The 15,486-nt window shown below is 40.5% G+C and overlaps 2 protein-coding genes across 3 annotated transcripts; one reads left to right on the top strand and one right to left on the bottom strand.

The window, feature by feature from the left end:
- Nucleotides 1-2,553: 2,553 nt before the first annotated feature.
- LOC135626647 (PHD finger protein EHD3-like) lies at nt 2,554-10,830 on the bottom strand. Of its 2 annotated transcripts, XM_065132096.1 has the most exons (6): nt 10,392-10,828; nt 5,786-6,019; nt 5,379-5,690; nt 4,233-4,322; nt 3,943-3,987; nt 2,554-3,858 (listed from the first exon to the last, which is right to left on the bottom strand). In XM_065132096.1, exons 1-6 carry the CDS (start codon nt 10,506-10,508, stop codon nt 2,911-2,913), a joined length of 1,746 nt encoding a protein of 581 aa, XP_064988168.1. In that variant the 5' UTR covers nt 10,509-10,828; the 3' UTR covers nt 2,554-2,910. The 2 variants fall into 2 exon arrangements, with proteins under 2 accessions (XP_064988168.1, XP_064988169.1); XM_065132097.1 differs by lacking the exon at nt 3,943-3,987 and having other exon boundaries at nt 10,392-10,830.
- Nucleotides 10,831-11,445: 615 nt separating this feature from the next.
- On the top strand, nt 11,446-14,789 carry LOC103971814 (farnesylcysteine lyase). The gene is made up of 5 exons (XM_009385943.3): nt 11,446-12,076; nt 12,235-12,408; nt 13,383-13,742; nt 14,015-14,190; nt 14,296-14,789. The coding sequence occupies exons 1-5, from the start codon at nt 11,522-11,524 to the stop codon at nt 14,558-14,560; spliced, it is 1,530 nt and encodes a 509-aa protein (XP_009384218.2). The 5' UTR covers nt 11,446-11,521; the 3' UTR covers nt 14,561-14,789.
- The last annotated feature ends 697 nt before the right edge of the window (nt 14,790-15,486 follow it).

Below are 15,486 nucleotides of genomic sequence, written 5' to 3'. Positions count from 1 at the left end.
GCAACTCTATGAAGCATCGATAGGGTTTGCCGAGGGATTGGAGGAGCCCACTACTCCTTCCACTCTTTTGTTTCTTGCACTATGTTCTTTCCCTCACTTCGCTTTCCTCTGCATGTTTACAAGAATCACAAGCATCCAAAGAACTAAATTTTGGTATCCCCCCATCGTTCTCTTGCTTGGACTCACATGGAGGGTCAATTCCAACCCATCCCTTCCTTGGACCTTCCACTGGCCACCTCTCTCTCTCTCTCTCTCTCTCTCTCTCTCTCTCTCTCTCTCTCTCTCTCTCTCTCTCTCTCTCTCTCTATCTATCTATCTATCTACCAGCCAGCACATACACATTATGCTGCAACAACTGGATAAGCATGCAGTGGTAGCTTACGCTGAGAGAGCTTGTGAAGCATCTTAGATTTTTTATTTCATGTGTTGTTTATACTGAGTGACGGCCATGCTGAGGCAGCTCTTATAGTTGCATGGAGTTGCAGAGAAATTGATGTCTCATTTTGGCAGGATTGAAGCTTCTGAACTCCTTAGCAGCGTTGTTGGATGAAAAGAGATTGTGTTGTGTGCAGGCCACCATTGTTGGTCTTGCAATCTTCCAAATAGTGTCTGCTGTGCATCCACTTGCTCTATCCGATCTACGTAAATCAATACAGGATGTCTACTGTTCTTATTCTGGATTAGTCAGAAAGGAAACCAATGAAACATAATACAGTAAGAAGATTCTATGTGAAAGAGGTGTGAAATTGACTGATGGTCATCTCCAACGTCTTCAGCTGCACAGTTGTGCTGCAAAAAGAGTTCTCAGATCCATACAAGCTCATCGACATGCTCTCACTTTCATGCCCATCACTCCATAGCAGAGACTCCACTTTCATGAACTATGACAGGTCTGGCATCACATGGAGATGCATGACAGTGCAGTCAAAGTCTGCCCCATATGGGTAGAACAAAGAACTTGATGCTTTCTCCATCTTTGAGTTGAGGTCTTGTTACCCTTTTTCACTTTTTCTGGAGTTTGTATTCCATGGTGGAGTGATCTTGAAACTGGCCAAAGCACAAGATTGATTGCCATGAGAAGGCTTTGTCTTTGTCCTTGTCTTCTCCATGTATTGTAGAGATAGATAGATATATGGACTATCCTGTTCACTTCACATCTCATCTCAATCATTGCCCTGAGTATTTGATCCTTGGCCCAAAAATGATATTATTATGCTAGTGTCAATTTTGGTCGTTGTCTCGAAATCGTAAAGTTGATCTGGTCTCATCATGCTAGTGTCAATTGGGAATACGTTTCTCTTGGTACGAAGTATGATCATGTTAGAAATAAAATACGAAGAAGATGTTATTAGAGTTTGATACGATACTTCTTATGTGAGGAAGAATTTTTTAAAGATTTTTTTTAACAGATTTATGATATTTTCTCATGTAATTAGGGAAATCTTGACTGTTGTTAATGTTGTTATCAAGGGAGATCTTAGTTGTTATCATGCCCCCGACAGGGATACTGATAAGCTTTGTGAGTGAATCCACTAATTGAGTAGTAAAAATATATACTTTGTCTGATAATTTGTTTTCGCATAAAGTGAAAGTTCTTGAGTAGATTCGTGACCCAATTGAGTTCTACAACAGTGGTTGCTATAATACAGTATCCGACCTGATGTCCACTTAGCCGATCATCAATTGAACCGATTAAAAATAAAACTCTTTTTCGTTTTTCACAAGCGTTCGATTGTCCAATTTTTTATCCAAAAGACTTGTATTTTCTTTAAAAAAATAATAAACTCATTATATTAAATTAAATGACATGTAAGATACTCACACGTGGATAAACTCATCAACTATGTAAGAATGCACTAACCACTATGACAGTTTCGATAGAGACTTTACAAGGCCTATGTTGTTAACTCTCTAACTTGAACATGAATATATATATATATATATATATATTAGTATCAGAAATAGTCTTAAATCCATTCGTCGGAATCATTCTTGGATTATAAATTATCTATTATTTTATATTTTTAACACTGCATGCTAATGCGCCAATACGGACAGCAGCCATGAAGAACACGTTCACGTGAAGCGGACCGCATGGTGGCCACCCGCTTCCGCCTAGTGAGGTGTTGCTATCGGAAACTGGCTTACCCCTGCCACTCGACGCCAACGATGGGGGTGGCGCGGAGTGGAGGAGGGCCGGGCAAATCCCCCCACCCACCTTACCCTCTCCTGTTCTCTTTTGGAGGAGGAATCACATGATTTGCCTACTTGAATTCGACTTCCGGAACACATGGAGAGACACATTCATCTGGGAAGGAGATGTCTTCTGCCCTTTTTCCAGTGACTTCACCGTCTCCAGGAAGGAAAGGTCTTCCGGGAAAGGACAGAAACTATCACCACCACCTGTTGTTTCACCACCACTGGTCAACCAATTTCAGTGCTTTAGTCAAGGCTTTGGAAATATCATCATTGTCTGTGCAAATTTTCCGACTCTAAACAATGGACATACATGTTTATCAATTTAAGCTCCACCAATAGTGAGGAAGATCGAGATAAGTTAACAAGCTTCCAAATTTGATGCTATTCTTCTCAAACAAGTACATTATATTCATAGGATACATGTATAAATTACCTTGCATAAGAGGTTCTAACTCATGTTTTGCAGATTTAGTGAGTTACAAAAAGAGAAAAGGCATCAGCCTGGTTCCTACTTCAAAAGAATCTGTTGACTTGTCTCATCGAGCTTAATTTCCTTGTAAGACTCATGCAACAGATAGGCGACTCTGAATTCTTCTAGGCTACTTCTATGCAGCAGCCTTACAAACAACACAGGACAATCTACACACCACCAACGCTAGGAAGTTGACGAGTTCCCTGCGTAGACTACCTCGCAAGTTTCAGCGATGTGTATCACCGCCGTGAAGCCAGTTTCTCTTCCGAGCTCAGCTTTTCAGCAGCACTGAGTAGCAAATCCATTGACCCACCAACTTCATTAGACTGCCTGTCTTCATTCTTCCTGTGCTGCTGCAAAATCCATTGCTCGTATCTTCTCATCCCTTCCCTTGCTCTAGCAATGTTGCATGGGACACAATGCCACTGTCCCCTGGGTACTGATGTACGAGGTGGTTTCATGCAGTAAGTGTGATACGCCTCGTCACAACCATCACATAGAACAATCTTGTCATCATCCTTATCGCAAAAGCAGGCCCTGCAGAGGCATGATGGGCAATACCAACACGGTTGGTTCTGTTGTTGTGGACTCGCTATCTGACTACTTTTTAGGCATCTGATATGATAGAACCTGTAAGGGCAGTGAATATGACCACATATCAAGAACTTTTTCTCTTCGCCCTCACTTGTTCCGCAAATCTTGCACAAGCATGATATAGCAGTCCTCGACAGTTCTGGTGTCTCTTCAGACTCCATACTTGAGACTGAGCTCTCCCCAGAGTCAGCAGCTACTCTGATCCTACTGTCATTCTCATCAAGGTCCTCTAGTGTCTCGGAAACTTCAAGCCTGTCACAAACCACACAATTTTGGTGCAAGCTACCTTTATTAACTTCAGTGCAGACCGCATCAGCAAAATCCTTGTTGTTTGTACTACAGGCAGCACAGTACCAGCTCCGAGTAGGTATCTCTTTAATAGCAGGTTTAATGCAGGAGAAGTGGTACATTGCCTCACATCCATCACAAATAAGGCTGCCTTCGCCATTCGCTTCAGTGCCACACTGCTTACAAGTGCAAGCTTTGTACACATCAGATGCCTCTGTTTGATCAGGTTTTGTGGAACAATCTGACTGTGACGTTGGATACGATCCTGCTGAATTCTTCTTTAAAAGACCTATTTGACAAGTCACCTGCAAGATAAATATGAAGCTGAAAAGCTGCAATCTGGTAATGCAAGTTAAATATGCAAACCACATATTTGGACAAGTATTTACCTCAGGTTTAGGCTCATCAGCTGCATTTACCAGGTCTTCTACAGTCTGAATGCAATTTATGTTCAGTAAATGTTGTTGCATACATGCACATAGTCTCATATCAGGCTATTTTATAAATGTAAATCAGCATATATGATTTAGATTTTTTTATCACAAATCTGGCACTGAGTTCTAAGAGTGCTACAAACTGACATTACCATCCATATGACCACACAGTAGTTCAGATATATGCACCACTCGCAAAATAGGATATGCAGATTGTACAATCAAGGGAGGTCAATAAGGTATACCTGCTTCTGACAGGAAGCCCTTGACAAGCTTGAAAGACTACTAGCTAGAATAATCATTCCTTGACCGATGTTCTGCACCTTGTCCCATATCTGAGAATTGCAAAGGCAAATTTACTTATTCAGCATGCCAGCAAATCCTCATAAAAAATGAAGTTGTATGATTCAAGTACTTTACATAATCTTGAAAATCAAGTTTATTTATTAAACTTAAGCATTAACATAACAAAATTCATGGATATCCAGAAGTAAACATTAGAACAACTTTTCATCTTCTCAAATTACAGCAAGAGCATGCATGGCCTACAGCAAAGGATGCATTCATCTTCAAGTACAAAGTGCAGGTTAAAGACAAGCTGAAAACGTTATCAGGAGATCTGATAGCCACAGATTTGACTGATCAAATCTTATGAAGATTTAGTCATCATATTAATGGCTACAGAAAGAAGATTTTCCAAAGAATAGAATGCCACAATCAATCACTGGAGTTAGGAATTAAAAAAAAAAAGAACTGAGGAATTATGAAATCGTAGTTTGAAGCAAAGACTACGAAGGATGATATACTCTGATAAAGAACAAAGTCAATTAAGCACCCTGATGTGAAAAGATCCAGTTAACATATCATGCTAAACTTGACATGAACTGCACAAACTAATTCAACAAAAAAGGCATTCAATACTAGGCCTCTGACAATCACAGGCAGGCACAAATATGGCATGGCCATGGGGACACACCAAGTCAGGTCCAGGCCTTTACATAACAACATTTTTAGGTGCAAGTGTGTATATGTCTTCCACTGACACAGTAACCAGCACACTACAAGTACGTGCACCAGATGGACACCAACATGAGTCTGCAGCAGGTTAAATGGCATGATACATTCAGATGAGGTTGAGAACCTGATCACCGCCTTAGAAATCAGTAGAGAGACGTAGAAAAACATTAATTTCATGCAAATAGCCATGAAACTGAATGATATAGAGACGACAGAATTTTAAACAGACTTGAATATAGAAACAGATTTAGCCATCAAGAGACCTCTAAGCATGTCAAGATGTCATTACAAATGTTGATGCAAACCGGAAACAAGTAAAAATCAACATGGCTCAATTAGATCAAAGAACAAATGTGTTAGTATATTATAATTACCTTTTGGACATCCTTGTTACACAATTCTGGTGAATGTTCATAGTCCCCATTTTTCAATTTTGAGTCAATCAGGCTAAAGTCCAAAAAAGATTTAGCCTTATTATCTTCAAAGGTTTCCCATAGAAAATCACACAACATGGCAAACTTTTCTGAAATCAAAATTTCAAGGAAGGCTTTTTCACACTTTCTAGTGTTGGTTTCTTCTTCGTAATAGCAAGCTTTTGTTTCTGCAACTTTTCGTACTTTAGCTGTTTCAAAACAATTTGGATTTTGATATTGAATCTTTACCTCAGAATCCCCTAAATATCTGTCCTGGAATCAATGAGAATTTTCAGATTAGAATACTTTCTTATTTCATATATTCCAGAATAGATAAGTAAATCAGGAAGTACATATCAAAGAAGTACCTTTAGCTGTTCATTGTCCCTGATAAAATAAATCATCATCAACTTGTGGGCAAGTTGAGAATGACCCAATGATAGTGCATCATGGAAGACATTCCAGAGGCCTCGGCCTGGTTTCATATAGGATAACTTGAACTGATGTTCTATTATATTGTTCCAGTGACAAATTATTCTGTGACATTGTTCTGGATGAAAAGTACCAGTACATGGAACGGTCTCATTGGGGTGTATCAAGCCCTGTTGCACACAAAAATCAAGACAGTATGAAGGACAATGTCAAAGCACATTCAGATCTTCACATTTGATAAATTAGCAAACATATGCCTTTCTTCATAAAGTGAAACCACAATAGTTTCTGCTATTAGAAATTACATGGTTAGCTGTACAGAGACATGCAACTTACATCAAATTGTCTCAAATAATCAGCACAAACACAAACTGTCGCATGTGGAATGACCAACCAGATAGTAAATAGCGTACAAATATTACAGTTTCTTCTTTCCTTCAAAGGAGAGAAGAACCTCAAACAAGGGTTTAAAAAACCAACCATAACAGTAGAGAAGCTCTAACCACCCCCCTCACAGAAAAAAAGACTCTCCCTTCCCCTCTCGTCTTTCTCTTCTCTCTGGTCTGTAGGTACCAACCCATACTGAGTGTTAGTATATCAGTCCGCTCCGGTCCCATACTGCCATTGGACCAAGATTTGAACCCTTGCCTAAAAGGAACAACTATAGACTAAACTTAAGAAAATAAATTATATTATTGCTTAGATTATAGCAAACAAGCCCCTCTATATAGGATTTTTGAGAAGTTAGTTCTTTTATTCCACAAAACTTCATCATCCAAAAAAAAGTTCACTAAAAGAGAACACTAGAAGTATCCAAATACAACTCCTGTTAGCCAAATAACCTCCTGAACCCCACTATATCCACAATAACACTCTTGGACACTAATCATATCCAAGGACTCTTATAATTCCCTAAGATGTTAAATAAAAATAGTGACAAAATTCAGTTAGAAAATCACCAAGTAAAGAAGTTCATAAGTATTCTATCTTGGACGAAATAGAGCACTCAGCACTTGTCCTAGACTCCTAGTTTAATTAGGAAATCGGCCAAGTGCTCACCCAACCTAGTCAACATAGTAATTCCAATTAGATTCGTAAATCACCTAAGCAGCTTTCCATTCTGGTCAAAAAAGGCCTCATAGCACACACCTTGAAGTATTGAACCATGGCCCAATTTCTGGTCAAAAGAGGCCTCTTACACACATTTCAAAGTATTGAACCACAGCCCAGTGCCTCCCACATGGCCTGTGACTGCAATTTACCTTACCTTGTATGCCAAGAGGGATGCATTTGGGACAGCTACAGGCCATGCCATTAGTTGGGCCACAAGACGGTGACTAACTTCATGTTTCGAGTGATCTTAACAATCTCAGTGGTTATATATTCTGTTGGAAATTCCTCCCAATCAAATTGGCCTTTTGATTTTGCTTAGTAATTTGTGAAGATGCTCAGACATTTTTGTTACATGTTTGCTATTTGAATCAACAATCAGTCAACTATGGTCAACTAAAAGAAGAAAAAGATGCTAGTTATTCAAGAAGAGGAAAAGGTCAGTGATCTCTTTTCCTACTATTCATCCCTGCTTCTCTGCTCTTTGAAACATTTCTTACCTATAAGTCTAGAACCACTACCTACACTACTATATTGCCTTCACCGTCTTGTCATGAACGGTCGTCGCGCACCCGCAATAACTCCGTTCAACGAACCGTTCGTCGCTCTCATCTACATGTACAGCTGCTTGGCAGCATGTTTTGGCTTGGTTTTAAGTTCTTTTGCTTGTAAAAATGTAAGTTCAAACAAGTTGCAGCGTTACAGTGAGATCGCTCACCGAACCGAGCAAAACAACCCAAAATAGCTCCGTTTTTGCGTGCCACGGGCTGTTTTCTGTAGCCCGCTGTGGCATGCGAAACGTCAACCATCTCAGCACCCTAGAACCATATGCAACAGACGGGAGATGGGGCTTCGGTATAGTGTCGAGCGTTGAATAATCTTTCGCAAGTTCGCACATTACCTTGACGGGAACTTGTTGTCGTGTCAGACACCCGGTGAGCAGCTGTTTGTGGACTTGCAACTGTTCGTTTAACCCTTCAAAGTCCTTGTTTTCCTCCTCTCCCTCTTTTCTCTTGTGTACGCAAGGTGCTCACTGAATTGCTTGTAAAGCTTTCCCTTTTCGCGAGATGTCGAGACTTGTTCGTCGCTCGTTCTTCGAACTAATCAACTTTCTCTTTTACAGGTCCTTCGGGACCTGCGAGAGGTTGCAAGTGGGCTGATCTTTACGGACGCAAATCGCAAGGGCGAAGTGCGACTTAGGCAACGCAAGCTGAGTTCGCGTCTTTGCCGCAAGGGTGCCTCACGACTTAGGCAATTCCAGCTAAGTCCATGACATTGTGGTATCAGAGCAGGCAAGCACTTCGAGCGAGCAGCGAAGGAACTTCGCAACTTCGCCATGGCAAAGCATCGTGGCGAATCAAGCAAGACGGGGCAAGCCGGACCCTTGCCCCAAGCAACCGCAGGTGGGCTGCAAGTGCACACTCACTCTCATGCTGTTGGAGCCGCTCAGGAGGATCGCGACAGCGAACATGATGAGCGAGAAGTTGGTTGCTCTCCGCGAGCGGAGGAGGCGCAATCTGGAGAGCCAACCGGGAAAAAGAGTCATAAGGAGAGACTCACAACAGCGAAAACCCACTTGGATGTTCTTGAAGCAAGCTTGGAGGAACTCTACCATGACCAACGAAGGCTTGTTGGGGTAGAAAGCTCGCAAGAAGAAAGGGAATCTAGGATCGACAAGGTTGAGGCCCTAGTCGACCGATTGTCAGATGACACCAAAGACTCCGTGCAACGCCTGCAGGAAGTTGTGGCGGAACTCACTTCAAGGGTGACCATGCTCACAAGAGCACTAAATGCGGGAGGAAGCAACACCCGCGTTACGTCGCCACAAAACTTGAGGGCACCCGAGCCTCATGGTTATGGAGGGGCCAGAGATGCCAAAGAGCTCGAGAATTTCCTGTTCGACATGGAACAATACTTTCGAGCTACGAGGCCTGATTCCGAAGAAACCAAAGTCTCTATAGCAATAATGTATTTGAACGGAGATGCAAAACTTTGGTGACGAACCCGATGGGAGGAGATCCAACAAGGTCGGTGTCATGTTGACACATGGGAGGACCTGAAGAGGGAGTTGAGAACTCAATTCCTACCGGAGAACACAGAGTTCGTCGCAAGAAGTTGAGACAACTCCGCCAAAATACTTTCATCCAAGACTACGTGAAGCAATTTTCTACGCTAATGCTGGACATATAGGACATGTCCGAGAAAGACAAGATGTTCAGCTTCCTCGATGGTTTGAAGTCATGGACTCAACAAGAACTACATCGAAGGAATGTCACCGACGTGATCGGGGCAATTGCTGCTGCAGAAAGGCTCACCGACTTTGTTTCCTCTGAAGACTCAGGAAAAAGAAAACAATCTTCAAGCAATCGCCTTCCAAAATATTCTCGAGGGAAGGAGCTCAGGGGCGAACAAAGGAAGAAGAGTTCCCACAAAGGGCCAAGCCCGAAAGGCAAGGCCTTGCTTGTAAAGCTTTTCCTTTTCGCGAGACGTCGGGACTTATCCGTCGCTCGTTCTTCGAACTAATCAACTTTCTCTTTTATAGGTCCTTCGGGACCTGCGAGAGGTTACAAGTGGGCTAATCTTTGCGAACGTAAATCGCAAGGGCGAAGCGCGACTTAGGCAACGCAAGCTAAGTTCGCGTCTTTGCTGCAAGGTTGCCTCGAGACTTAGGCAACGCAAGCTAAATTCGCGTCTTTGCCGCAATGGTGCCTCACGACTTAGGCAATTCCAGCTAAGTCCGTGACAATCCGTCTATTTTTACTCCTCTTTCCTTCCTTCTTTTTTGTACAAATCAACATTATCATCCTGTTTAGTGGCTAACAGCGACTATAAAATTGTCGTCATCTCACGACTGAAGTGTATTGCATAATGGCATTCAGTCCAAATTCCATCAACTGTACAGATTTCTCTAAAGCTTGTACTTTTTCCTATTTTTTTATTGGTCATCTAAGTTCTTTTTTAAGTGAAATCCCAATCTAAACAATCCTGAGCCTGATCACAAGTACTGAAGCACAGGTTGATCTCAATTCTGATCGTCTTTCATGTACAATCAAATGGCTTAGATGCCCTTTCATTCGGTTGAGTCATTTGTCTAACAATCAAGAATACTTATTTGTACTTCAATAACCAAGTTACATCCTCACCCTTGCCCCATCGTACTGAATCTTCGCAACATCATTGACCTTGTTTTCCCCTGAAATTCGAATGGCTTTCGATTACAGCAGTCCAGCATTCTACTGTTTCCATTGGCTTCGCCAGAAAATGGTTTGCAACATTCAAAAGGAAACACGTGACAGACTAAAATAGAACCAAGTCACAAAGATATCCTAGTAGTCGATATAAGACTTACCCTATAGTTTGTACGACAGATGATGCAAATAAAGATTCGATCTTTCGGTTCAAGGAGAGCAAGAAAGAACGAATCCATCTTACCCGAATGGCATCCGAACCCGGCCTGGCACGCTTCTGCCTCCTGTACTTGATCAATCCATTGCTAGGCGAATCTTCCAACTTCAAGAACCCATTAGACTTCCGTTCTTCCACAGACATCTCCGAGGCCTAACGTGCTCCCCCGTCACGCGCTAGGGTTTCGGCCGACTTCGTAACCACCCATACTCCAGATCCAACGATGAACCCCACAAAAGATCGACAAATAAAAAATAACAAAGTAGGGATGAATCAACAGAGAGGGAGGGTGGGGAAACGAATTAAAGGGGAAAGATCGGATCTTGCCAAGCTAGGAATCGTGAAGGAGGACAGGAAGTGGGCAAGAAGAAGGAAGTTAAGACAATAACCCTAGCTTCTTGGTGTCGGGGATTTGAATTTGGGGAAAGAGATGGGTCGCAGATATAGGAGGCGGGCTGACGGGCCCACTGTTCCTCGTTAAGGCGAATGGATTTGGGGATCAATCGGAAAATGAAATTACAGTCTTCAATTCCAGAAGAAAAAATTATTTTTTTTTTCTTATTCCATGAACAAAAATACCAAAGCAAATATTATACTATCCCGTCTACTAATATGATGCATGGTGACAAAACAAAATCTAACTAATTCTTGGTAGATAAATAACATATGTATATATATAATTTAGATGTTAGATTATACATATACATGTTTTCGTTTCTAATTTCAATTTATTGAACATTAAGAAACACCGTTTGGTAAGTCGCGTATATTAATTGTAAGGTTAATATGGATAATTTGTATTTTTAATATATAAATCAAACTAACTACTGAAAAATAAGATTAATAATAATTACCATAATTTCTTTCAAAATTCTCCTCTTTTGAAAATTTTGGGCGACCTGTACTGGACCTACCCTCATGTTCTACTCGTCTCCACGTGTGTGCGTTTTGACTGAAGATCGATGAGCCTAGTGTAAGAAGCACCTGCGGGGCCCGTCTCTCTGTCTTCGGTGAATAAGCGGGTAGATTGGAATCATAGTATCCACAAAGCCGTTAGACCGGCGTTCGAGTGGCTAAATTCACTTAAGTCTTCACCTCCTCCGGTCAACCATCTTCGCAATCTCAACTCCATTCGGTGCCAATTCCGCCTCTGACCGATGGGGCTCTCCCGCACCGCCCTTCTCCTCCTCGCCGTGGCCGCGCTCTCCCTCCTCTCCGCCGACGCTGCCCTCTCCGCTCCCGCCACCAAGGTGTGCGTGCTTGGTAGCGGCATAGGCGGTTCCTCGGTGGCACATTTTCTCAAGCAATACACCTGCGAAAGTGTCACGACTCCTTGTATCGACAACATCCGCATCTTTGAGCGACGGGAAAAGGTTGGCGGTCGCATGGCCACCGTCACCATCGGCGGAGACACCTTCGAGGCCGGGGCTTCCATCATCCACCCCAAGAATCTCCACGCCGTCCGCTTTGCCCGTCTCCTCAACCTCAATACCAAAACCGGTGACGACTCCGATTCCGATCCAAAGTCCAACGTTTCCTCCTCGTCCTCCTGGTTCGGTATTTGGGATGGATCTGTGTTCGTATTCCAGACCCTCCCACCTCCTTCCCCCTCAAGCTCCGCGATCTACCGCAAGATGTACCCTTTATTGAACTCGCTGGTCCTTGCATGGCGCTATGGATTCTCCCTCCTCAGGATGGATCGCTTCGTCAAGGTACCTTCCCCATTTTGTTCAGTCGTTGACTTTGTAGCTGTCTTAGAATTTACTGAAAGGTGCAAGCTTTACCACAATGGGAACGTGTTCTCTCTCATATTTTGATTCTTTCGAACTATTGTATCTACAACAGTGATCTTGATATACTGGTGGAACAGGAAATGATTGAAAGGTTCATTCTTTACTACAACGATTTCGAGTCCCGGCCTGTGTTTGAGACGGTGGAGGAGATGCTCAAGTGGTCGGGGTTATACGGACTGACCCATCGGACACTTCAGGAGGAATTGGCTGATGCAGGCTTGTCTTCACGGCTAGTATCGGAGTTAGTAACAGTATGAATCATTTGACTTGAATTGCTCTCTTTAATAGTGCATGTTCCTATTTTATACCGGCTAGTGGACACTTGTAGAAAATGATAAATTCTATTGAATCTGTGTCTAGGGTTTGCTTGTGTACACCAAAGCTTGGTCTTCTAAGAAGATGTTTAGTAGGTGCAATGAGGGGAAGAATCTCTTTGGTTACAATAATGACACTATATTTATTTTGATACAAGTTGATAGCCACATGTTACATATGATTTGAAAGCTAAAAACCAGAAGTTTTTATTTGATTAAGTCGAGTTTGTCTCTTTTGCTTGGTATGACCAAGAACAGAAAATATTTCTGTGAATACTACTCTGCATGGTGCACCTTCTTCCACTTTTGGCACTAGCAAAACTAGATAGTTTAACTGTTTTGGTGCATTGTTTTGGATTCTATGTTCTGATAATTTGTCACCATTCAGTTCGTCCAATTGGCAGTATTTTGCATTAGTGGTAGAGATCTTCATCTCATGTTTGAAGAATACAGGTTGTCCTTCAAGGACATGTTTACATATGATAATTTTCCTATCTCAATGTCTAAGAAAAATGGATAACTGCTAGAAAACTTAGTATATGAATGGACAGTTTGTTTAATTTGCATAGACTTCAGAAAAGAACTTCCTGTAATTCTATAGTTACGACTCAGTAAATTGGACCTCTGCTTTTCAAAGCTTGTAAATTTCCCTTTTTGCAGCTCCACCAAAGTGGTCCGATGCCTATAGTGGAGTAATATGTTATACCAGATAATGTATTCTACTTTAGTATATTTATGATAGATGGATGCATTATAGTTGGAAGTAAACACATCCTTAAGTTCTACATGTTTTTTGTATGCAAATTTTTGGAAAGAAAGCTGAAAAATGCCACACTTCTTTGCCAATTATGTTTTTGCTATATCCTGTCTAGACTCTTTAAAAATGTTTGATTGGTCTCTTCGTTCACCAGGTAATAACAAGAATTAACTATGGTCAGAGTGTTAGCATCAGTGGACTAGCTGGGGCAGTTTCCTTAGCCGGTTCTGACTCCGGATTGTGGTCGGTGGAAGGGGGAAACTGGCAGCTTGCTGCAGGGCTGATTAGTCACACCAATGCCACACTGCATCTCCATGAAGGAATAGATTCGATCTCCTATGTTGGAGGGTATTATGTGCTCAACTCTACAAAGGGGAACTCATACGCCTGTGATGTGACAGTGATTGCTACTCCACTAGATGAGCTAAATATGACCATTAGCCCTCCAATTTCAGTTCCCGGTAGAAGTTTACAGCATACATTTACAACTTTCGTGAGGGGTCTCCTTAACCCTGTAAGTATCCTGTAGAATAGTAAATATCATTTTTCTTTACTTGTATTTCTCGTCTCTGGTGCATTTTTTTCTTTTTCCCTATAATTTATCATGGATAAACTTCATTTGAACCTTGATAGCAATGACCATGGAGTTTGTTGCTATGCGCAAAAAGACTTCTTTTTCCATTTGAAGCTGGTTTTCCTTCTATTCTTATCTGAGCTACTATGGCTTATGCTTGCAGAATTTAGCAATAGTTAATTGTGTCTGCTCTTATTTTTCCTATTCACTAGAAATACTTTGGACTGAATTCTGCATCGGAAATTCCAGACCTTGTGGGCACACTTGAGCTTCCTGATATTCCGTTCTCATGTATATCTGTTCTTAAGAAATACAGCGAAGAAGATATGACTTATAAGATGTTCTCTCGTGCACAATTGGCTGATGTCTTGCTCGATCAAATATTCAGGTAAGTACTGACATCTTGCCAATTCGAGATGTAATAATGGTCAGGAAAATAAAAATTGTACAGGCTATTGAATACTGAATGATTACTGTGCATGGTCATTGACAGCAAACGGAAGGAAACTGTCCGGATAAACTGGCCTGCATATCCTCATTATGAAGCGCCGGAGGTGTTTGCCCCCATAGTTCTGGATGGGTTGCATTTATATTACATTAATTCCTTTGAAAGTGCTGCTAGTACAATCGAGACCAGTGCAGTCGCAGCCGAGAATGTGGCACGACTAATTATCTCAAGGATATCTAGTCCATCGGCAAATGCTCCATTAATCATTTCTCCTCATTCCGCTGAAGGAATTCTGCACACCGATCTGTAAGAGAGGGATGAATAAACAGGCCTCGGATTAACCTAGTTGGATCTTTATTGTGTACACTCATGTTTTAATCAGTATCCTAGTGTGTAAAGACTGGTTTTAAGGTTAAGTGAAAATGGAGTGGCAATATTATGTTCTCTAATTGAGAAGGCTTAATTTTGTATTTTGTATGTCACTGACATTTGTACAGTTTAATCTTTTGTTGATTGCTATTGTAATGATTTTTGTCATATACATTGGCCAACATTTACATGCAGCTTTTGTTGAGAAAATTATGGGCAGATAGAATGATCAATCTTTTTCTACAATTAAACATGTTTGTTCATTTGGATCTTTTGTTTGCAAATTACACACATGTTCTTTTTAAAAATGAAATTTTATAATTCTTAAAATATCCTATGACATTATTTAAAATCATAAAATTATCAACATGATTTAGTGAGAAACTAACATGATTTATATCTTTTATAAGGTAAATTTTTTTTAATATTGTTTTTATATTTATGTATATTATTTTATTTATTTATTTATTATATCTAGGTCATATAAATTTTAGATATTATATACATTTATTTATTTATTTATATTAATTTATATATATATATATATGATTTTGAATAAATATTTAAGATACATAAAATATTTAATGAACTTTTAAAATATAATTTTACCAAACACTCATGTTAATGAATATTTGAGATGTAATTTTTATCTATTATTTATCAAACACTCAAAATATTTTATAATTACATATTTCAAGTCCCTTTCTCTAAATATATATTAGAAATACAAATATGTTATCATATACATTCTTTGATGACACAAGAGAAGGGTATCCGTGAGTTCTCTATATTCTCATAATTAATCCATCCAATATTAAAAAATAAAACTATTATCGATACTATATAATAATTTTTTAAATTTTTAAT

The sequence above is a fragment of the Musa acuminata genome, chromosome BXJ2-11 (assembly GCF_036884655.1).
Source record: "Musa acuminata AAA Group cultivar baxijiao chromosome BXJ2-11, Cavendish_Baxijiao_AAA, whole genome shotgun sequence".
Taxonomy (NCBI): domain Eukaryota; kingdom Viridiplantae; phylum Streptophyta; class Magnoliopsida; order Zingiberales; family Musaceae; genus Musa; species Musa acuminata.
Note: the sequence above shows the minus strand (reverse complement) of the source record. Positions and strands in the feature narration are given on the sequence as shown.

Coding starts and splice junctions, on each gene's coding strand:
- LOC135626647 (XM_065132096.1), bottom strand. CDS start 10,508: ATGTCTGTGGAAGAACGGAAGTCTAATGGGTTCTTGAAGTTGGAAGAT. Junction 6,020..10,391: donor CGGGTTCGGATGCCATTCGG/GTAAGATGGATT, acceptor TGTGTGCAACAG/GGCTTGATACACCCCAATGA. Junction 3,988..4,232: donor GGGCTTCCTGTCAGAAGCAG/GTATACCTTATT, acceptor AATTGCATTCAG/ACTGTAGAAGACCTGGTAAA.
- LOC103971814 (XM_009385943.3), top strand. CDS start 11,522: ATGGGGCTCTCCCGCACCGCCCTTCTCCTCCTCGCCGTGGCCGCGCTC. Junction 12,409..13,382: donor TAGTATCGGAGTTAGTAACA/GTATGAATCATT, acceptor TTCGTTCACCAG/GTAATAACAAGAATTAACTA. Junction 13,743..14,014: donor TGAGGGGTCTCCTTAACCCT/GTAAGTATCCTG, acceptor CCTATTCACTAG/AAATACTTTGGACTGAATTC.